This window comes from Protopterus annectens, chromosome 2.part1 (genome assembly GCF_019279795.1).
Source record: "Protopterus annectens isolate FY-2018-M chromosome 2.part1, PAN1.0, whole genome shotgun sequence".
Lineage (NCBI taxonomy): Eukaryota > Metazoa > Chordata > Ceratodontiformes > Protopteridae > Protopterus > Protopterus annectens.
Window position 1 is genome coordinate 861,861,301 of NC_056729.1, and position 25,022 is coordinate 861,886,322.

General features: G+C 41.7%; 1 protein-coding gene across 1 annotated transcript in view; it reads right to left on the reverse strand.

The window, feature by feature from the left end:
- The window catches only part of LOC122794258 (cytochrome P450 4V2), a 1,013,082-nt gene that overhangs the window by 533,309 nt on the left and 454,751 nt on the right, over positions 1–25,022 (reverse strand). Inside the window, exon 4 of the mRNA XM_044062508.1 lies at positions 4,843–5,033. Coding sequence (XP_043918443.1) covers positions 4,843–5,033 — 191 coding nt within the window. The remainder of the gene's footprint in view (positions 1–4,842; positions 5,034–25,022) is intronic.

Here is a 25,022-nt window from a genome sequence, read left to right on the forward strand (position 1 = left end):
ACGCTTCCCAAACACTAATCTGGCACAGTCTAACCTCCTCTTAATAGTGCGTTTGTTAAACCTAGCACAAGAGCGGCAACCAACAACGTCGTGCTCAGGCCCTAAACAAGGTATACACAATGTATGGTAATCCCTATGAGGTATCTGTTTCCCACAAGAAATACAGTTATTCACTTTTTCTGACATCCGTTAAATACTGAGGCAAGAAAAACCAAAATGTTCCCCAACGGGTACTTAGCCAACTCTGATTCGGTCTGAAACTCCGGTTTCGGAAATATTTCAGAACGCCAACCTGCACTCGCAAAACTGCTTCTGCATCGGACAACGCGGCAAAAAAGACTGAGGATATGACGCCGGTCATGCGCATTAGTACCCTGACGTACTGACGTCAGTCTAATGCGCCCTGACCGACGTCAGCCTTATACTCTGGTATTCGGGCCGACTGGATGCGGACTATACCCAATAGTAAGGACTGCAGCAATGGAAGACGAAGAACATCTATACAGCACAGCACCACGAATGGTACACTTGGAACCAGAAAACAAAGACAAACGAGTACCAGTGATCTCCACAACAACACTCAGCAACACGATTTGGTTTTAGCGCTTTCAATCACTTTTATTCTGTGACCTTCTTCAGAAAATACTTTTTTCATGTAGTTACTTCCTTTTATACTCTTAAACAGGAAATGACATTTGATGACACCATTAATACATCTTTACCTTGTGTATAAACCATTTGTTTTCATCTTTGAAACAGTTCATACATTATTAATTGAAAGTAATATATATCTGTATAAAAAGTTATTATTTACATACAAAATTATATATATATATGTATAAAAAATACAAATGTATAATAATTGACTGCTTAAATTACTTATATTTTAAAAAACATTTTATGTTAATTGTTTCATTTAATCCAGGGAATCTGTCTGCCCCTAAATATAGCTGCCAATATGCTTCTTTACATTCTAGAATGTTGTTTAAGTCTCCCCCAAAAATGATTTTGTCTACATTGTCCAACACAAAGAATTCAAATTTCTTAAATTCCTTGTAAATGCTGGAATGTCTGTATAGAGCATTGGTTTTATCACTTTTTTTAATTGCTAAATTGTGCTCATAAATCCGCCTGAAACAACTGATAACAATAACTAAATGAAACAATTAACATAAAATGTTTTTTAAAATATAAGTAATTTAAGCAGTCAATTATTATACATTTGTATTTTTTATAAATATATATATATATATATATATATATATATATATATATAATTTTGTATGTAAATAACTTTTTATACAAATATATATTACTTTCAATTAATAATGTATGAACTGTTTCAAAGATGAAAACAAATGGTTTATACACAAGGTAAAGATGTATTAATGGTGTCATCAAATGTCATTTCCTGTTTAAGAGTATAAAAGGAAGTAACTACATGAAAAAAGTATTTTCTGAAGAAGGTCACAGAATAAAAGTGATTGAAAGCGCTAAAACCAAATCGTGTTGCTGAGTGTTGTTGTGGAGATCACTGGTACTCGTTTGTCTTTGTTTTCTGGTATTAAAGACAGAGACTTACAAACTGTGGAGAATATGTTTCTTTATTTCAAAACCTGATACTTGGGTACTAGGAATGCCAAAAATAGATTTTTTTAAGACACAGCTTCTTGCCATTTACAGTGGATGGATATTTACATTTAATGGACAATGTTAGCAGTATGAGTGTGGTCCTGTAGGGATCTAGACTAGAGGATGCTAAGTCTACCACTGCCAATGTCTTGTAAAGTGACCTGGAAATGGATATTGGGATGTTACTGAAAAAATACAGCAAGTGGGCTTTGAAATGTAGTTTAATTAAACAAAGTGCACTTGCAATTTACAGGCCATAATTTAATTTATTTCAGGTAGTCCAGATCCTGGTAGATTGTATACCATTAGACTTAATTAGGGAGAGGTGTCATTCTGTGTAAATAAGCAGACCTAGTTTCACTGAAAGCTATGTGGTTGTTTGCAGGTAGGAAGTTGCAGGATGTGGAGCCAATGTGTTTTATTATTTTTAATGATTTGTCATTTCAAAGTATGGTTTTCTTTGTTGCAAAAGAAGGCAGGATTGAATGAGCCATATAATACTTAACTGACAATAATGGGATAGAAACATTATACGTGATGTATAATGTTTGCAGCTACACTTGTTTCAATGGTGTCTGTGATGCATAACTATTTTTGGGCCTGTGTCCTAATTTTATTTTTTGCTTTATCCAGAATTCTTGCTCTAAGGTTGAGAGGTATGGTTCTATGCTAAATCAGAAGGTTGTATTTACCTTGGAAGACTTTTCAGCATAATTATGAGAAACAGAGCGTTTTTAATATCTCCACTTATTTCCAATATAAACTGCCATGTAACCTTGCAAATAACTTGCTTATTAAGCTACTTTAATTCTTTTGGAATTGACAGGTATGCTTCATTGGTTCGGATGTAAGCATAGTGTGCTGTGACTGATTTCTTGCAGCAATCTGTGGTTTACTTATCACAATAACTTTTCTGTGTTTCTGTGTGTGTAATCAATTTAACAGTTATAAAGATGTTTTCCAAAATTAAATAAATACATAATAAATAAAAAAAGTAATCTTTTCTTCACTTTGAGCTATTGACAAAGTCTGGGAATTTGTTTTTTTCAAAAGCGATGGTCAGCATTACAACTTAGTAAACGGTCAGTCTGTGAATAACTTCTGCACAAATTAAAATGTCTGAATGTCAAATGGCTTTAGATTCTAGGGAAGTTATATGTTTACTCCAGTATGTAGTATGATCTTAGAGAGTTTATAGATTTCTTATTGATTTAATTTTTGCTGAGCAGTTTGTTGATTTATTGATGGTCCTTTTGCTGGTGGGAAATTACATGGATGAAGCCATCTCTATTATGATTTTTTTTTCAGATATTTTGACTTCCAGACAATTTCAATCAGTGAGACTGTGTCATGTGATTACCGAGGTTGCCTATTTTACAAGTAGGGGCTCCTTTTGTGTGTGTGTAAGAGAGAGAGATTTAATATGTATACTGACTATATTTTTGCAAATGGAATTCTTAGTTAAATAGGCCCCTCTTCTTAGACAAGTAGACGAGTAATCAATATTAGATCTTAGCCATCCAGCTGGGAAAGTTTAGTATGTGGATTTTCCTTCCGGTTTGATGAAGGCTATGCTACTTACTTAAGGAGTACATTCATGGCTATCCATCCAGTTGTAGTGTTGTTGAACTACATTGTTTGATAATGAGAGGAGATTTTTACAGAAGTTGAAAGTTTTTGTGTCAAGAACCTGTCCATACAAGGTGGCTTGTTTAAGTTGCAGTGAAGGCTGTGGTCTTTGTAGTGAGTGTTTTAAATATAACCAGTATTTCTGAGGTGGAGAAAGTCTCTTAAGGCAGGATCTTTCTTAGCCTGGAAAGCAAGCCAGTGATGAAATTTATAGGGGCCAATGAGAGACAGAGGAAAGCAAGAAGCTTTTTAGTCTGTTTGGATAACTACGTGAACTTAGTCCTTTGAACTTTTTTTGTCAGAAATTGGTGTAGTCTTTCTTTTGGTAGGGTGTTTTGCTGAGGCACATGCCAAAAGGGGTGTTGCACTAAATAATTGCTCTTGTAAAGGAAGAATACAGGGATGTTATGACCTCCTTGTCCCTGGATGAGATACCCTTACTAATGAGGTGGGCCATGTAAAAAGCTTTCCGTACAACTGAGACAATGCGGTGGTCAAAAGTCAAATTTCTATCAACCTGGGTGCCCAAGCACCTCACAACTGATTGCGTGCTTACAACATTGTTATTAACGTGATAATTTGTGGGGACATCACTCAAAGGGGATGATTGTGCATTTTTTGGCATTTAGCTTGAGGCCATGTTTCTGGCATTAGTCATTTGTTTGGGTTAGACCCTCTTGTAGCTTATTAAGAATTGTTTTATTAAGTCAGTAATGTGAATTTTATACTTTATTGCAAATTTGTTGGCTTATTTTTGTGGATTATAGTATTGTAGGACTGCTAATGTTGACATTGTATGTAGATGGACTGCTGGAGTGGTTTTCCCAGTGTGAAATGCTAGTGCTATAGTGAATATCTGTTTATTTGTAAAAAAAAATCTGTATATTAACTAAGATGTTAGAGTTAACTGTTAGATTAGAGAATTAAAATCAGAATGAGAATTAGAATTTTAAGGCAAATATTAGGCATTTATTAATTGTTCAAATGCACCTACAGTACAGCCAGGAGGTTGACTTTGGTCTCCCGTGGTAGCGAAAGAGGTAACTATATGATATATTTTATATGCTGCCCCAAGACAATTTCTGTTCAGTGAATGTGGCCCCGGCAAGCCAAAAGGTTGGACATCCCTGGTATAATGGAAGGAGTTGATTACAGTAAAATGGTTTTACTAAGAGTTTTTTTTCATGACATTTAGCTGCAAAGGTGGTATATGTCTGGAGCTGCAGTAGTTTGTGGAGCTGGTTAAGGGACACAGTAAGAAAAATAAAGAGTAATGAGTACCATTTCCTACTCTGTAGGCAGAAACCTACCTAAACCCATTTATTTTGTTTGCTTGCGAATACACTTGTAGTAGATTTACACATTCTAAAAATGACTGTTTTAACAGGCTGACCTTCTCTTCTTAAAATTTAGGGAAGAACATCAACAAATATAAGGGGGCATTGTCTTTGTTAGTTTAATCTGCATATCCTTCTGATCTTTCATAAATTCCATGGTTTGTTATGCTTATCAACTATCTGCATTATTATCAATATTTAAAAAAATGAAAGATGGGATGCAGAATAAATTACTTCCACCTACCACAAATAATGTCCAGTGCACACAAGGTGATGTCGCTAAAGCAGTTAAAGGCCTCTTTGTCTGCCTTCTTCTCCAGCTTCTCCACCAATATTTTTGCTTGTTCATTCATCACCTCCAGAAAATCCATCAATATTTTAAAGTGAAATGTTGGTGTTATCATTTTTCTTCTTGTTCGCCATTTTTCCCCAGTGCTTTTAAAGAAAAAGAAAAACAAACAGGGAAATAAGAATTTGTCTGTAAACACCTACAACTCATGTAACATGGTATTATCTAGAACGTTTTAACATCTGAAGCACAGAGCACCATATGAATGATGTTCACATATTCAGAAGTCAACAGAAATAGTGGCAACACAAAAAGAAAGGGACTCTTTTGTATAATCGTTTAGTACAGTATTTAACCCACAAAAAGCAAAAAGTTGGTAATTTTACGGGGAGTAGTATTTCCGTGAGAAGCTCAAATTATTTACCAAGATGTCTGTTTCATGAGCGACAGTAATGCTACTTCCTGTCAGAGGAAAGTACAGTTGTGTACACTTACCATAAATGTAGATGTTCGAGTGTATTCACTGTTGCAGTCATCACACTAGGGTTATCTGCCTGCAGGTAGCCCTCAGTCGGCCTGAATACCAGACACTTAGTATTTCTGCGTCGGTTGCTGTCGCTCCAGGACTGACGTCAGGGGTGTAAAAACAGGCAGCCAACGCCATTACATCAGTTTTTCTTGCCTCAAATGTGAGGAGCCCTCCAAATAGGGAGCTAAGTTATGGTGGGGAAACACCACCAGTAAAAAGTAAACACCAATACCAATACCCCAGAAAGCGGTGAGTAATAGGCATAGAAAGGAGAGAAAGAAAGAGAAACAAGGGGCTGCAGAGAGGGAAACCAGGACTGCAACAGTGAATACACTCGAACATCTACAGTTACGGTAAGTGTACACAACTGTACTATGTTCTTCATGTTTCACTGTTGCACTCATCACACTTGGGTAGATTCCCAAAGCTGAAGAAGGGTGGAGGCAGTCAAGAAGAGTTGGGGCTGGCTAGTATGCCTTGCAGGACTGCTGTAGCAAAACCCGCTCTGGATTTGGAAAAGATAGGCAGGTGGTAATGCTTGGTGAAGGTGTGTACAAAACTCCAGGTAGCAGTTTCCAGGATGTCCCTGGTAGGGACTCCTCTGAGGAATGTTGTAGAGGTAGAAGTTGCCCTACTGGAATGTGTTCTGACCCCCTGCGGGCTTGGTTTCCCATTGTGCTTGTAGCAGAAATGGATGCAGAGTGCTATCCATTTGGAAATTGTTTGTTTAGAAATGGCCTTGCCCTCTGCCCCTGGTGCAAAGCTGACTAGTAACTGGTCAGATTTCCTGAAGGGCTTAGTCCTATGAAGGTAGAATCTGAGCTGTCTGTGCACGTCCAAGGAGTGAAGAATCCTTTCCCCTTTATTTTGAGGATTAGGGAAGAAGGTTGGCAAATGGATAGATAGGTTGAGAGCCACGCTGTATACCACTTTAGGCATAAAGGAAGGCTTAGTCTTGAGGGAAACCCTGTCAGCATGGAAAATAATGAAGGGTTCCACAGGCATGAGTGCTTGTAGCTCAGACACGCTTCTAACTGAAGTGATGGCCAGAAGCAAGGTTGTTTTCCAAGAGAGGAATTTTAACTCTGCTGATGCTACAGGCTGAAAGGAGGGAAGCGTGAGCTTTTCCAGTACAAGGTTAAGGTCCAAAGCAGGGGTGGGTGTCCTCCTTGGCAGCCTTAAGTTGTTTGCCCCTCTCAGGAACGGTTTGATAAGAGGGCGAGAGAAGAGAGGTGGCTCAGTGTTGTAATGATCTGAAATGGCAGAGGCATGAATCTTAATGGTGGAGAAGGATATGCCTCTGTGGAGTAGATCTGCTAAGTAATCCAGGATTAGAGGCAGGGAGGGCAGGTTTGTGTCCTCTCCTTTAGAATGAATCCAGGAACAGTACCTTTTCCACTTATCAGCATAGGATTTCCTTGTACTGGGTCTTCTGGCTTCAAGAATGACGTCCAGCACCTGCTTGCTTAGGCTGGTTACTGGGGAGAATTCCCAGAATAAGCCAGGCTGCACGATTTAGGGTTTGCAGTTGCAGATGCAAGATCTGCCCCCCCCCTGCTGAGAGGGCAGGGTTGGGTTCTGGTGTAGGTGCCACCGATGACAGGCTGCACAGGAGCGGGTACCAATGCTGGCGTGGCCAGTCCGGGGCAATCAGAATTGTCCTTGGTCTGTCCTGTCTTATCTTGAGCAATACTCTTCAGAGAAGGGGCTGACGGGGAAAGGCATAGATTGAGAGATTTACCCACTGGAAGGATAAGGCATCCACTTTCCAGACCAGGCTGTGAGGAGTCTTGGTGCAGAATTTGCTGAGCTGGTGATTGCAGGGGGAGGAAAATAGATCCAACTCTGGGGTCCCCCATTTCTGAATCAGAAGGTTGAAGTTGCTGGGCTCTAATTGCCACTTGTCTGGGTCTAGGAGATTTCTGCTTAAGTCGTCTGCCAGTGAGTTTTGTTTGCCTGGTAGGAATTGAGCTTGCAGATGGACCTGCATGTCCAAGGCTGTGTTCCACAGGGCAATGGCTAGTCTGCAGACTGGGTAAGAGTGTGTTCCCCCTGCTTGTTGATGTACCACATAATTGTGGGGTTGTCTGTTTTTATTAGCAGGTGTCCTGGTGAGAGTAGGGATCTGAAAGCTGTCAGAGCATGCTGCACAGCTAGCATCTCTTTTTGGTTGATGTGCAGATGAATTTGACTTGGGCTCCAGTGGTCCTGAATGCACTTGCTGTCCATGAGTGCCCCCCAGGCACAGTCTGATGCATCTGTGGTTAGGGTCTGGGTGGCGAGGGGTTGAGTAAAGGGCAGTTCTTTGTTGTAGTTGCATGCTGCTGCCCACCAAGAAACTCTGTCCTTAGACAGGGTATGATAGGAATGATGGTTTCCAGGTCCTGAGAATGTTGGCACCAAAAACTTTTTAAGTACCATTGAAGTTTCCTCATATGCAGTCTGGCATATGGAATTAGTGGGATGCATGAGGCCATGAACCCAGGGCCTGCAGGATTTTCCTTGCGGATAGCTGGGTTCTGGTGGCCATTTGAGTAAAACAGTCTGTCAGATAGGCTTGTTTTTCTGGAGTGAGGAATGCCATCTGGGATGCTGTGTCCAAGCTTGCTCCCAGGAATACAATCTTTTGACTGGGGACAAGTTTTGATTTCTTTTCATTGGTGGTGTACCCCAGGGAGGTTAGAAGGTTTTTTACAAATGTCAGGTGCTGCAACAGCATTTCCTGACTGTCTGCCTGAATCAGGCAGTCGTCCACGTACGGGTAAATTTGGATATTTATCTGTCTGCAGTAAGCAATGGCTGAAGCCAGGCATTTTGTGAATACTCTGAGAGCAGTGGATAAGCCAAAGGGAAGTGCAGAGAACTGATAATGCATAGATCCTGCTCTGCTCTGAAGCGTAGATATTTCCTGCATGAGTCACTTATAGGGATGTGCAAATAAGCTTCTTTTAAGTCGTGGGTGACTAACCAATCACCCTTGGCTAGCAAAGGTAGAAGCTGCTGCAGGGTAAGCATTTTGAATTTTGGTACCACCATTAAGGTGCTAAGAATTGACAGATCTAGGATTGGGTGCCACGTGCCCTTTTTTCTGGGTACCAGGAAGAGTCTGGAATAGAATCCTTGGATTGTCTGTTCCGCAGGAACAGGTTGAATTGCCTTTTATAGAGAAAAGGGATTGAACTTGATTTTGTGCCTCTGCCCAATGGTTTGGAGGAAGGTCTGGGAACCCATTTGGGGTTGGCAGTGAGTGGAAGTAAAATTTAAACCCCTGGGATACAATGTTGAGGAACCATCGGTCTTTGGTGATGGAAATCCAGTTTTTTGCATGAAGGGCAAATTTTCCTCCTAGGGGCACAAGTAGTTGGGCAGAGGTGGGGAGTGGAGTTGAGAAGTCAATGGAAATTCGTTCCGTAAGGGGGTGGCTTAGCACTCCCTGCTTTGAAGGTGGAAGCACTCCATTGCTTAGATCTCTACATACCCTGAAACTGTAGTCTGGGTGGTCTGTTACCCCTGGGTCTGGTTTGAGATGACCTTGAGGGGGCTGGAAAGGACCAATGTTTCGAGGGGGAATGCCTACTGAATCTAGGAGGCTGTACTTGCAAGAATTCTTTAACTGTCTGCAAAGATTTTGCTTTTTCTTCCATCTTTTTAAGAACCTCTTCTGCTTTGGTGCCACACAGACTGTCCTTGTGCAAAGAAGCATCTAATAACTTTTATTTGACATGGTCTGGCAAGGTCTGGTCCTTAAGCCAAGCATGCCTTCTCAGTACAGAACCAGTGACTGCTTCCCTGCAAGATGTTCTAGGGCATCAAAACTACACTGCAATGTATGCTTGCTGACTTGGCTTGCAGAATGCATAAACTCTTGCAATTCTTTGTTTTCTGCACAGTCTGTAACGGTTGCTATTTTTTTGCTTAATAAGTTCCATAACATGTTGTTGGTACTTCAGCATATGAAACTGACAATCCAGAGCCCTAATGGCGAGAGTTGCAGAGGTATATACTTTCTTACCCCATCTGTCCAAAGCTCTGGAATCCCTGTCTGAAGGGGTGGGATTCTTAGCTGTAGTAACGTTGATACCTTTAGGCCCCTGGGAAATGATATCTGGATCAGCAGTAGGATTTTTGAAAAGGAATTTGTGAGAATCAGGTACTCTGTGGTACCTGTTTGGTTTCCTAGGAGCAGGGGGTAAAGTATCAGGGGTAAGGCTGGATTCCATAAAGATATCATCAACAACTTCCAGGACTGGGGGTAATGCTAAAGGCCTATGTTGTGGCAAATCTAGAAATTCTCTGAGTCTCTTTTTGGACTGAGGATAGTCTTAGCATTCCCAAGGGAAATGCTCTCTTAAGGTATGTAAGGTTTCACCAAAAGAAAAATCCTCTGGAGGAGAGGCAGAGGGAATGGATTCCTCTGCATCAGAATCCTCATAAGCAGATAAGGGCATGTCTTCATAATCAGATACCTCAGAGTCTTCGGACTCTTGGTCTGTTGAAGCTGCAGGGGACTGATCTCTTTTTCTCTTAGCAGGGGAAGGCTGGCTTCCCCTAATCAGCATAATTAGGTCTTTTGTCATTTTAAGCATTTGATGATGTGGCAAGGAAGCAGGTGCATGCGCTTTAGTTATCGGTTTTCTAGGCGTAGTGCGTACTCTTGGCCTTAGAAACTCGGTAGTGTTAGACAGAATTGAAGACACGAAAGAGGTCGTTGGTTTGTGTCGAACATCGGTAGTGCAAAGAACTTCCTCAGAAGCCGGTGACTGCTCAGCAGCTCCGGACCCATCCAAGGTACAGACATCCACAGGTTCCATAGTCGAAGAGTCTCGCTGCATACCGGACTCCGAACGGGTCTCAGTAGAGGCCTGCGAATCTATAGAAGCAGGCACCAGGGGTTGCGAAAGCACCTCACTGAGTACTGGTGAACTGGCGTCTAGCTTAACGGAAGTGTCGTCAGCAGTTTTGGACCTGTGTGGTCAGTCTCTGTCTTTATCCTTATGTTTTTTCAGAATATCGGTAGTCGGATGGCTTACCAAAGCCATTTTGGAATGCGGAGATCGAGAACGAAAGTATTTAGTGACAATAAGGGCCCGACAATTAATGGTTCAGGTGTTGAACAAGGCACAAAATTGACAGCGAGGTACGCCGTGGTCTGGGCCTAAACAGGTGATGCAGTAAGAATGAAAATCTTGGTGTGGTATTTGCTTTCCACAGGCAAAACTACTGTTAACTTTTTCTGACATCGGTTAGAGCAAGAAAAAAGGATCCCCAACGGGGTGCTTAGCTTTAGAAGACTTCAGAATGATTCAATTCGTAAACAAAAACTCAGGTAGAGGGCGACCGGCACTCGTGTGAACTGCTTCTGGCTCCTCGGCAAGAAAGACTGATGTAATGGCACTGGCTGTCTGTTTTTATACCCCCTGACGACTTGACGTCAGTCCTGGAGTGACAGCATATGATGCAGAAATACTAAGTCTCTGGTATTCGGGCCAACTGAGGGCTACCTGCAGGCAGATAACCCTAGTGTGATGACTGCAACAGTGAAACACAAAGATCACTTCTGTGCCTCTGCTCGACAGTGGCACAGGAAAATAACTTTCTTGGGTGGTATAAGCTATGGAACCTTGCTGGCTAGGCTTATGTAGGCCCTTGGGCCAATAGCCTAGTACCTACCTATGAACATCTATTTGTCAGTTTATGGGATAGTTCTGCAAGAAACAATGAGGCTGTAAAGTTTTTTCACCAAGACTTGACCAGATGCTATAATTCAAGATTTGAACTTGTGGGGTGCAGTCACCAAGCTCCAACACAATTGATGAGCTGCAATGTTGATTCCAAGAGAAGGCAGTGAAAGGAGCATTCAGGAATAACTGAGTGGGATCACTGATAAGGATATTAGTAAGTCAGGCTAAACTACACAACAGCATATCTTTCTTCAGAGTACCATTGCCTTCAGCAACAACCTCACACTGAAGTAATATCAACTGTGAAATGCACACGTTGTCTACAACTCTGCAAATGTATTGACTACTTAAAATGCAATAACATTTGAAAATGAATCTGAAATTTATAGGTTCATAGGTAGGTACTAGGCTATCGGCCCAAGGGCCTATGTAAGCCTAGCCAACAAGGTTCCTTGGCTTACGCCACCCAAGAAAGACTATTTTATGCTGAAAACAGTGGTAATTACAGATACAAAATTTATGCAATGATTTTGCCCACCATAAAACTTTGTAATGTACCCTGTTCCTCGGCATGAAGTGGTAATCTGCACATAGCAGCAAGCTTTGCATATGCCCCACCAGTGATACAGCTAAGTGCTTGTACACTGTTGATCTGGTATCCTTTGGATCCCAAATGGCAATTTAATCCTATGCTTCTGTGCAAATTCTTCTTATTTAGCATGATTATCTCATATAAGATGGCTATTAAATCCAATATAACCAGAGAGCTACTTCCTAAAGTATTGGTGGTTCAGTGGTAGAATTCTTACCTGACACAAGGTAGGCCTGGGTTTAATTCCTGGCTAATGCATATGAGTTTTTTGTCAGGCCCCAGTGGCCTAATGGATACAGCACTGGCCTCCTACGCCAGAGATTGTGGGTTTGAGTCCATCTGGGGTGACATAATCTTGAAGTTATTGTTCCACTGTATTCAGCAGTCTTCAGACTTATCATTAAGTACAATGCCCCCTTTGGTATGTACCTAACGGTATATCCAAAAAATGGAACATCCGCAGAGGTTCCTCACTAAAAGAATACAGGGTGTAAGTAACATGTCCTGTGCAGACCGCCTCAAGGCCCTATCTCTGTAATCTGTCTCCTACTATGATGGACCTCCTGCATATCTGCAAAACAAACAACACCAGATGTATCCATTCTAAAGGCTTAAACCTTGTCTGTGATATAAATAGGACCTGCTGGAGACACAGGTATGTATCCCAGAGACTACCTCTTCTCTGGAACAGGCTCCCCATACATGTGCAGACTTACTCCCTAACCCAATTCAAGTGTAACTTTGACAACTGGATGGGGAACAGCAAAGTCATCCCTGGTTTGGCACCTATGTCTCTAATGGACACAAGCAGCCTGTATAAGGTTCATCTCCCAGGTCCCTGCTTGTAAATGTTTCACCTCCCAAGCCCCTGTTTGCACTTATCAAGGGTACCAGAACTTGTCAAAAATTTGGGATGCTTGGCTAGACTTAAAAAGGCCTTTGCGTCAATAGCCTAGTAAACACCTATGAACCTATAAATCTACAAGAATTAAGTTACATGCAGGTCTGCAGGAATAGCTAGTAAAGCTGTGCTACTCCCTCCTTCAATACTCAGGAGTATATCACACCCCCTGCAAAAACACATTTGCCAAACAAACAAACTACCATCTCTCTGGTTGCAAAGGCCCTGGCTATGTGCTGATACCCCCACCCTGAATACTCAGAATTATACAACCTGCAAAGATTCCTTTGTTTAAATAAATTACAAAATATATCTTTAGTTGCAAAGTTCATGGATTCTAAGTTGGTAAAGTTGTGCTGACATCCCCAGCTTAATACACAGGATTCCATCATTCTCCCTGCAATGACTCATTTTCCAAATGACTAAACAATGAATTTTCAGGTACAGATTTCCTAGTTTCTGAGTGGTCAAGATGTGCTATGAAACCCCTCACCCCATATGCAGGATTGCATAACACTACTGCAAAGAATAATTTGCCAAAAGATATATAAACATATTGGATTGACCTTTATTTCTCTGCTACATATTCTACTAGTTTGTACTCTTTTTTTTTTTTTTTTTTTTTTTCTTTTTCTTCATGAGGAAAGCCTTAAAAGCACTCCATCTGGCCCAGAGCTCTATCCACCCATAGAAAACTGCATCAGTATAAGGAATCTCACAACCTTACTACTTTGAACCCAGATGAATTTAATAGTATATTTAAATCTCTTAATTAGTCTTCCTCAACACATTACCACTAGATAAAGTCATTCTTAGATTCAAGACACTCTTCTTTGATAATCTAAATAGCCTATACACTATAAAAAGGAGAAGAGTAAACATAAACAGACACCCTGGTTATCTCGCACTAGAAAAATTCTAATAAAAAGACAAAGCCTGTAGAGAATGGCATAAAAACAGAACACTAGCAGACCTGCAAACATGTCTGGAACCTAGCCAAACAAAACAGGTCAACACTAACAGAAAACAGCATTAACTTCATCCTCAGCATAACCTAAAACATAATCCTAAAAAGATATGGTATTAAAATCTTGCACTCTGCTACACTTAATACTCCAAACCCTTGCCCAGACCTCTCTCGCTTTAATACCACTGCCAAATTCTATTCCCACTTCAAAAACTCTACAGCTACTCTTTCTAGTAGTTTCTTACCATCCCACTCCAGCCCAGTATAACATACAAAAACCTCACTTCCTCCCTACAACTTGTTTCTGCCTTTTACCTAAAACATCTGTTAAGCAAATTCAAACCTTTCTCCACCTCTATCAGCAACTTGCTTTCAGAATATCTGAAGCTAGCCTCCTCCGCAACTGCTTCTTAGTGAAACAAATCATATATCATACCGCTACAAAAAGGAGGTAACCCTACAAAAAAAAAAAAAACAATTTTGGAACTACTGCAGTACTGTCCCCTCTCTCAAAAACATGAAACAGAGTACAAAGGATTAGTCCAGATAAAATCACTTTAGCTAGAAGGTCTATAAGACTGCCTTTCCGATACTATCTCTGATACCCTCCCTGTAGAGGAATAAAGACGTCTTGTTGAAGTTTCAAGAAGTTTATTTATTATTCTTGTTCTATCAAGAACACTTGTCCAGCTACCTACTTAATTGACTACACTACTTGAAAATTCATCAAGGTGTCTTTATTCCATGCATCATCTGTAACTGAGATTTCTGCTGCTTCTGAAGTTGATCCTAATTCATTGTTAGCACAACTTGTGATTGGAAGCCACCTAAACCTGATTTAGCTCTTATTCCATCTCCATTATCACTAAGCAAATCAATACCGCCACCCCCCTCTGTGGTAATAAAAACTTAATTATGTTAGTGGGTCTTACTATGATTTGATCAGGGACAGCTAAGAGCACACTGAATAAACAGCAAACACTCTTGATATTGCTCATGTTGTTACACCTCCCACAAGATCTAACCCCAGCAATGTTGTTGGCACTCTTTTGGGCGTACTAATTTCCAATGTCTTCCATGAACACAGGTTCACAGCTGATTACTAGACTAATGACCACAGGGGAGCTTTTTAAGCCTAGCCATGCTTCCCAAGTTTATCTGACAAATGATGATACCCTAGGGTTAGTTTAAGGGATATATGTAGGCTTGGGCATGGGCATGGGTGTTCAAGTATTTGCATGCTGCCTTTGTCTAAGAGATTCATAGGGGCCAGACTGGGATACAGTTTTGATTCCCCATGGGCTGTTTCAATTTATACTTTAATTGTGTTAGGGAAGAATTCTCCTTCACATGGATGGGAAGCCTGTTCTAGAGAAGGAGTAGTCTCTGAGACACATTCCTGCCAGTTCAATATATCCTACTCATGTTGCAGACAAGGATTAGGTCCCTAGATTGGGTAATTCTTATGTTATTTGTTTTGTGGATGTGCAGCAGATTCAGCAGAGAGGGATTAGAGTATGCTTTTTAGACCAAGCATAAATCACCTCTCAGCATTCTGGAGAAGATCGAGTACAGGGATAGGCCCTTGAGGCAGTTTGCATAAGATGTACAGTTTAATCCCTGTATTCTTTTTTTCCAAGGAACCTCTGTGGATGCCCCATTTGTTGCATGGCTGTTCAGGTACACTCTGAAAACAGAGTTGTACAAAATTATTGGTCTGATGATGGCTGAGTACAGTGGAACAATGACGTTCTTTTCCTCATAAGTTGTGCACCATAAAATGATTTCCTTATCACTATAGATGCATGACTGTTAAAGGCAAGGTTACTGTCTACATGCATTCGAAAATTCCTGACCAATGGATCTAATCTTAGGGGTTTACTATCAATGTGGTAGTTTCCAGAAGTAGCCATCTTCCCAAAGGATACTATTATGCATTTCTTGGCATTAAGTTTTAGCCTGTGACTCTAGCACCAGTTATTGGTCTGTATCAGGACTTCTTGGATGGTACGTGTCTTTGAGGGATTCTATCACTTTACCTAGTTTACAATCATCTGCAAATTTGATCAGCCTGAGGTTGTTCATGTTAACCATGACTTCAAAGAAGTATATACAAAAAAAGAGCGGACACAACACTTATCCTTGAGGAACTACACTAGTGACTAGCCTTTTTGTTGAGGTAGACTCCCCTATCAAAACTTCATTGGTCTTATCTTTGAGATGCCTAGCTACTTAGTGGGTAACATAGAGGTTTATACCTAATTTTGTGAATTTGTCTACAGTACTCAAGTAGGTTATTGTGTTGAATGCTTTGGCCAGGTCAAGGTAGGCAAGTATGTATTGTTTTGCCCACCTCTACTGCTTTGGTGACCTTCTCAAAGAAGTCCACCAGTATGAATAGGCATGATTTTACTTTGATGAAACCAAACTGGGTTTGGATCCGGTGTCTGAAGGTTTCCTATGCCATTGTTCATAATTTCTGTGATAATTCTTTTTATGACTTTGCATATGAGACTAGTCAGACTTATAGGTGTATAATTTCCCTGAGTCCACAGATGGCTCCCCTTTGTGTAGATGGATAACCGTTGCAGTCCTCCATTCATTTTGCACAAAGCCTGTCTGGAGGCAACAGTTGCATAGTGATTCTAGTGGTCTTGATAACTCATGTTTCATGCTGTTAAGTAGGCATCCTGAGATGTTATCCAGTGCAATCAATGCAATGTTCTTGGCCTTGGAGAGTACATTGAGGACCTGATACCTGGGGAGTTGCATTTAAGGGTATTTGCAGAGAGATAATCTATTTCTGTGATGAACAACTGTCCTGTTCTTTCTTTTCAGCCATTTAAGACACCTAAAAAAACTTGCTATTTTCCCACTTTCTGTAATTTAAAAAAAAGTTCAGTTACAGAGTTGCTGTTCTGAACTGTTTGTAAGTTTCTTGGAGGCCAGTGCTTACTTGGGCTAAAGGGAAGTCTCTGTGTTCACCAGTGGCAGTGGTTAACACTGAGCAGCCTGCCTGTCCCTGTAGGAGTGGTTACTGCCTAGAAACTGTAGTTTTATTGGCCATTTTGGGTCAATTCCAAACTCCTTGATCTCTCTCTCTCTCTTAAAACCCTGCAGCCACGTGGTTTTGGCATCTTTCCAGGCTTGATAGTTGTTGCTGAAGCACCTACCAAGAGGAGAAAATGCTGACAGAAGAAAGGAGCCACTTTTGAGATTTTAAGTATTTTCTTCTGATTTATTTCTTAGAAAAACTGCATTGCCATCTACTTTTTGGCGTTTTCTTGCTTGCAAAAGTTGATATCTGTGTTAGAAACAGTATTTAGAACATACCTAGAGCCTGTTTATTGCATTTTTGTGTTGCACCTAATTTAAAATAGTTTTTCTTAAAATTGCATTTTACCTGCCTCTGACCTAGCACACACGTGTTGGGGTCATTTATTGCACTGTTCTGACTAGTTTGCTACTTGTGTGTCTCTGCTATCCTTAAACAAAACAAAAAACTTGCTATTTTCCCACTTTCTATAATTTAAAAAAAGTTCAGTTACAGAGTTGCTGTTCTGAACTGTTTGTAAGTTTCTTGGAGGCCAGTGCTTACTTGGGCTAAAGGGAAGTCTCTGTGTTCACCAGTGGCAGTGGTTAACACTGAGCAGCCTGCCTGTCCCTGTAGGAGTGGTTACTGCCTAGAAACTGTAGTTTTATTGGCCATTTTGGGTCAATTCCAAACTCCTTGATCTCTCTCTCTTAAAACCCTGCAACTCTCTTTTTGCATGGTCTTGCGCACCGAGCAGTGTCGGGCAGCACCTGTTAGCTGCGGTATACTATACCTGGCTCCACAAAGTGTGCACTGCAAATTTTCCCTTAGAACTAGGCAAGCCTCAACTCAAGTGCTTCAGATCTACTGCTCTTACTGCAGCACTTGCATAACCCAAATCAGCACTTGTCCAAATCTCCTAGACAACACTATTATTTTCCAAATCTCCTAGACAGCACTATTATAATACAGCATAAGACCCTCGATTGTCCGCAAGACAAGTGAAAGTTACTTTTCCAAGCATGTCCAGAGGTCAGCTTCAGGTGTACTCTCCAGTTCATCTGGTGGAATTGGGCATCCTGAGGCAATGTCACAACTGCCTCATGTATACAGACAACCCTCTCCTCTTACCTCTAGACACAAACACTTGTGAGAGATGCAAATACACAGCCAGACTGGAGGCTAAGCGCTCTCAACCCATGACTGTAACAGACAGTCAAGAGGAGAAGAGACACGCTAGCATCACACCACCAGTCACACAAGGATCTACAAAACTAGCACTGGCAAAACATACACATAAATACACAAAAACATATTCGGAGGCACTAGGTACAAATCTGAAAAAGAAACAGTGCCCTCCAAAGCAGACAAGCAAGCTACCTGCACCTCCAAACACAAGCCAGAAAACATATAATTCACCTCAGCAGTGTGCCTCATGACAGCCCCTAAGGCAAAACACCATACCCGACACGCTACTAATAGGAGACTCTATAGTAAGGCACACAGATGTTCCACTCACCAGGCTGAACAAGGAGAAGGTTACTGTCAGCTGCCTGTCGGGTGCTAGGATCCACTACATAACACAGGCACTTAGGTCACTCCAGAACAAGTACACGTATGACACTGTCATTGTACATGTTGGTGTGAATGATCTAAGACGTACCTCCCTTGACACATGAAAAGAGACATTGAGGAGCTCTCTGATCATAGGTTCATAGGTTCATACTAGGCTATCTGCCCGAGGGCATTTACAAGCCTAGCCCATAGTTTTGTGGCTTACGCCACCCCTTTAGTATGGGGAAATATACCCATTATTTTGCTGTGCCTCTGTCGAGCAGTGACACTGAGGTAATCCCTGGGGTATATCTGCGATCTCCCATCCATTAGTCAAGATTTCTCTTGAACAAGGCCAGCGAGGTGCTCTGCCTCACATATACCGGGATCTTGTTCCACAGCATAGGGAGTCTTTGGGTGATGAATCTATCCCTCCAGCACGCCCTACTAATAGCCGTGTCGAGGTTTAAGTCTCCCGCCCTTGTGGCTCTGACGGATCTAGATTTTTTGAGGTGAAGCATATTCATCAAATCTGGGTTTGACATGGCCTTGTATGTTAGGCAAAGGTCACCTCTGAGCAAGCAGTAGGCGACTGAATAGAGCTGGAGTTCTTTCAGTCGGGCAGCATAGGACAGATGTTTGAGACCCTTTATCCTTTTGGTGAGGAACTTTTGTGGCCTCTCCAGCTGCTGCAAGTGTCGGGTCAGATACATTCCGAATGGGGCATTGTACTCAATCATTGGTCTGATGAGTGATGAGTAAAAGTATATGTACCCAAGTATATATTTATGTATATATTTAAGTATATATATATGTATGACATGTATATGTCATGTAGCCCAAGCTGGTATGACCCTGACCTTGAGTAGCATACTACCTTCACCTAGAATGATACCACAATACAAACACAAAATGATCAATTTCAACAACTGGCTAAACTTCTGGTGTCATTCTAAGAGGATCCAGTGTCTGTCTGCCTGGGATGACATGATAGACATGTTTCGCCAGAGATGGTTTGCACCTGTCACCCCTAGGCTTTCGAATACTGGCCAAGGCTCTTGCCGTCCCCATAGTGCCTTTTTTAGGCAAGGCTCAAAGGACAAACCAACCACTGTAACCAGCACAGGTAACCAAAAACTAAGGGTAATGCTACTCAACGCCAGAAGTCTCAACCTCAAAATGCACGCACTCGAGGCACTCCTCAGTATGGAGAAAATCAATGTCTGTGCAGTGACGGAAACCTGGTTCAAGGCTCCAGACAGCACCCCAGCACTACCAGGTTACAATTCATATCATACCTTCCGTCCTCAGTTACCAGATCGCAGTACAAAGGGCAGAGGTGTATCCATATTCATCAAGGATACCCACATCGCCAGGTTAGTGGCACAGCATGATACCCCAGAGATCATCCATGCGCAACTATCAGCAGGCAAAACCACATTTCAAGTCGTAGCCTGTTATAGATCGCCCACCATGTCCCAAGATGCTCACTCAGCATTCCTTGAGGCATTGGAAAATATAAAGGTCCTACCCAACACCATAACTTTGGGTGATTTCAACAACCCTGGTATAGACTGGGCGAACTACCAAAGTTCTAACTCCTACGCCCAGCGGTTCATAGAATTTATAAATTCAAATGCCCTTGACCAACTGGTATGTTCTCCCACTAGAGGGGACAACATATTGGATTTAGTCATCACAAATATGGGCGCCCATTGTACCACACCCGTTATCACTCCCTCTCTGGTCAGATCAGACCACAAACTGATAACCCTAAGACATCCTCACCCCTCCACCTCCCCCAGTCAAAGAAACCATCATAAAAAACCTTTCCAAAGCAAACTTCAAACTACTTTCATCAGAAGTGGAAAGCTTCACTATTCCCTTGCAGAAGGATAATGATATCTAGGATGCAGAATCCTACACCAAGGCACTTTATATACATCTTCAGGATTGCACTTTATATACATCTTCAGGATTGCATGGACCGTGCTATCCCAAATAAAACCAAGACTCCTTCCTCAAGCAAGAAGAAACCAGTCTGGTGGACCCCGGCCATAAGCAAACTATACAATAAAAGGCGGAGACTTATACAAAAAAAGGCCAAATCTCAAGTAGAAAAATCTTCCCTGATCAGCTTTAGTAAGAAATTGAGGGCCCTCGTCAAGTCAACTAAAGCCAATTTCGAAAAGAAAGTTGCCAAGGATGCCAAGGATAACCATAAGGCCTTCTATGGTTACGTCAAAAACCTAAATGGCAATGCTCAGGTCTGTTCTGAGCTAGTACAAAATGGAACAAAATACACTGACCCCAGTGACATTGCCAACATCTTGGCTGACAGGTGCAAATCCCCCCCCCTCCCCACCAACTACAGGGCCTATTACTATTCCAGGGGATTGTGTAACTCCAATTATTACTGATACGTTGGTTAATAAGGCTCTATCTAAAGCTAAAAACACTGCCTCCATGGGACCAGATGGTGTCCCGGGCTGTGTCATACGAGAGCTGCAAAATGAATTAACCCCGCATCTGAATACCCTGTTCAGTCTCAGCCTCTTGACAGGATATGTGCCCATAGAATGGCACACAGCAACGATGGTTCCGCTGCACAAGGGTGGGCCCACAATCGACCCTGGGAACCACCGACCAATAAGCCTGACCAGTCTGATTTGTAAGGCAATGGAGCAAATCATTATGGAACTCATAAATGGAGAGATTGGGAACCTCCAAACACTTGACCCCACACAGTTCAGTTTCGTCAAGGGCAGATCATGCCTCCTGAACCTGGTGGACTTCTTTGAGACAGTTACTCAGGCTATAGATAAGGGAAAGGAGGTACACACAGCTTACCTTGACCTTGCTAAAGCATTTGACACCATTCCCCATTCAGGTATTATTGATAAACTCACCAACCTGGGCATAAACCCTTACATCACAAGATGGATCACAAACTGGCTCTCAGACAGATCCCACAAAGTAAGAGTAGCGTGATCTATGTCCGAATCCAGACCAGTAACGAGTGGTGTGCCTCAGGGCTCTGTCCTGGGGCCCCTCCTGTTTGGCATATACTTTTCTGAAGTACAGGCAAACACTGAAGGGCTGTGGCTGACCAAGTTTGCGGACGATTGCAAACTGGGTGCTATAATAGAGTCTCCGGCCGACATGGATATCCTCCAGAAGGGCCTTAATGAGACTGATGCATGGTGTCAAAGCCATAGTCTCAAGCTAAAAACAGAGTACCAGCGAACTACCACATAGGAGGTAACCCCCTGAAATCTGAAGTAGTAATAAGGGATCTAGGGACCCAAGCAGATAGTCAACTTTCCTTTGATAACCATGTTGCCAAGGTGGTTAGAAAAATCCTTCTATGTGACCCATCTGATCACGAAAGGGTTCACATCAAGACCTAAGGATGTAATGGTGCCCCTCTACTCTTCCCTCATCAGACCCATTATTGAGTACAATGCACCAACTGGTATGTACCTGGCTAGGCATCTCCAGCAGCTGGAGAGACCACAGCAGTACCTCACTAAGAGGATTACTAGCCTCAAACAGTTGCCCTATGCAGCACAATTGAAAAAAAACTAAGGCTTTTCTCTGCTGCATACCGCCTTCTCAGAGGCGATCTCTGTCTAACATACAGAGCCATGTCCAACCCAGATCTGTTGAACATGCTCCATCTTAGCAAAACCAAATCCACTCGAGCTACACGCTCTAGGGATATAAATCTCAGCACAACAATGAATAGAACATGCTGGATGGATAGATTCCCTTCGCAAAGACTTCCTTCGCTATGGAACAAGGTCCCGATCTACATAAGACAGAGCCCCTCACTATCACTTTTCAAGAAGAACCTTGACGAGTGGATGGGTAACAGAAAGTTCACACCAGGGATCATACCAACAGCTCTACTAGATTGGGGCCAAGGGTACTAGCTGCTAGATCAAGGGCCTAGGGAACTAACCAAAGGGGCGGTGAATACCGCACAACATGGCTGGGCTAATATATGCCTCCGGGCAGATAGCCCAGTACCTACCTATGAACCTATAATTCTTTCTATCCTGGTTAGTTTAAGGACCATCTCTGAAAGAAAGGCATCTGTTCTCTTAGTGGAATAATAGGATGCTGATTTGTTTCTAGCAAATTGCTAAACCAGCCTGACTGAAGCTATGTATATAATCTACAATCAGATACTCCCCAGTCAGAAAACACTCTGCCTGAAATAATCCTTAGACATAGATGTATGAGATTTCCTGAATGATTCCTGCTTGAAAAAAATTCCTCAGTAAAACTGATAAGGCCTTGGATTCATGGAAAGAAGACAGTAGTGATTTTTTTTTCAATCATCAATGTGCTTGTAGTTGAGATAGGTCTGCAGGTTAGCTATCAAATCAGCCAAATATACTTAATGGGACTTGAGGGTGTCCATTTCTCTCAACCTTAGTTGTTTTAGAAAATCATTAACTTTTTTGCAAACATTCTTTCTGATTCCAGTAGGTCTAATCAAATTATAGATTCAGATACCTTTACAAGATTTAAGACACTTATCCTTGCACAATTCTTCTTGGGAATGCTCTTTCATAATGTTAGTTCCACTGTTCCCTATTCCCAGGTTGCATGAAGTTATCTGTGCCCTACCATTTTTGCTTTTTCTCCATTAGTCTCTAAGGTCCTACCTGGAAAAACATCCATTCACCAAGAAGTCTGTCATGCAAAACCTTCCTCCATCATAAGTCTTGTTAGGACTGTTACAGTCAGGACATGTGACCCATGTTTTCAATGTTATTACTAGGGGAATGAATCTTTTCAGTTTAAAACATTCTAAGATGACCCCCCCCCCCCAAAAAAAAAAATCAGTCACTACTGATTGTGCCCGATAGTGAAAAGCAAAAATTCTAGAAAAAAACATGCTCTGTACTGTTTTCGGCAATTGCTCAAGGGTCAGTACAGGAGCTGCATGTAACTTGTGTGGATTTAGGGACTAAAAATACGACTACTAACTTTGACCATTTTGTCAAATGCAGTACTCAACCTAAATTCCCACTTAATCCTTGGTATATAAAATAATAATAAGTGTGACAAATGCTGTGTAGGATGATCACCTACGCACTACCTCAGTCATTATGATAGATTTTTGTTCTGAAACTAACACATGGCTGTTTCTAAAAGAAAAGGCATACTATTCAATTTAGCAAGTCATTGAAAAGTACAGTTTTGTACCTACCATAAATGTAGATGTTCGAGGATCTCCATTGCTGCAGTCCTGACATATGGGTAGTCCGCTGTCCACAATCGGCCCGAATACCAAAGGGCTAGAACTGGCGTCGGTCATCGGCGCCCGAGACTGACGTCAGTACGTGCCAGTACAAATGCGCATGACCGACGCCATATCCTCAGTCTTTCTTGCCTCAGACGCCAGAATGCAAAAAACACCACCCAAAACCCAACCTAAAAAGGGGGAAGGAGGGAGGATAAGCTGGACTGCGGCCATGGAGATCCCCGAACATCTACATTTATGGTAGGTACAAAACTGTACTATGTTCTTCGTCTCCCATTGCTGCAGTCCTGACATATGGGTAGAATCCCAGAGCAACGGAAAAAAGGGAGGCTGGCCAACTAAATAGCATTAGGAGCTGCTAACATGCACTGTAAGATTGCAGTGGCAAACCCAGCCCTAGACCTAGAATAAAGAGGTAAATGATAATGCTTTGTAAAGGTATGTACAGAACTCCAAGTAGCTGCCTCTAGAATGTCTTTAGTAGCTACCCCTCTCAAAAAAGCAGTAGAGGTGGCCGTAGCCCTAGTAGAATGAGGCCTGATTCCAACTGGAACATCCTTTCCATGATGAGAATAACAAAAAGCAATACAATGGCCAATCCACTTGGAAATAGTTTGTTTCGAGACAGCTTTCCCTTGTGAAGTCAAAGCAAAAGAAACAAATAATTGTTGAGATCTTCTGAACTCTTTGGTTCTGCTCAAATAATACCTTAACTGCCTATGTACATCCAAAGAATGCAAAACTTTTTCCCCTTTATTTTGGGGGTTAGCATAAAAAGTAGGCAAATGTATAGATTGGTTCAATGCCACATTAGAAATCACTTTAGGCATAAAAGTAGGATTAGTAATGAAGGAAACTCTGTCCTTGTGAAAAATCAGAAAAGGTTCCACTGCCATGAGGGCCTGTAATTCAGATACCCTTCTAGCAGAAGTAACAGCCAACAAAAAAGCAGTCTTCCAAGACAACAACTTCAATTCAGCTGTAGCTGCAGGTTCAAAAGGAGGCAGAGTCAGCTTTTCCAAAACAAAATTAAGATCCCAGGCAGGAGTAGGAGCTCTTCGGGGGTCTTATATTCTTTGCCCCTCTAAGAAACTGTTTAACCAATGGATGTGAAAACAAAGGAGGGTCACAATCATAGTGAGCAGAAATAGCTGCAGCATGCACTTTTACAGAAGAGAAGGACAAACCCTTGTCCAATAAAACAGACAAATATTGCAATGTACAACTCAAATTAGGCAATTTGACATCAAAGCCTTTAGCTGAACTCCAAAGAAAAAATCTCTTCCATTTATCAGCATAAACCTTTCGAGTACTAGGTCGCCTGGCTTCCAAAATAACATCCAAAACTTGTTGAGGGAGCTGAAGGCCCTCCTTCTTTAAAACAGAATGCGCCAGGCTGTTAGGTGTAGGGATTGCACCCTGACATTGAGAAAATGATTGTTTTCTTGAGACAATAAGTGCGGAATCTGTGGTAAAGGCCAAGGTGTCCCATGAATTAAGCTCCTCAACAGAGGGTACCAATGCTGACGAGGCCAATCCGGTGCTATAAGGATCATGCAAGGTTTGTCCCTCCTGACTTTCAACAGTACCTTTGGAAGA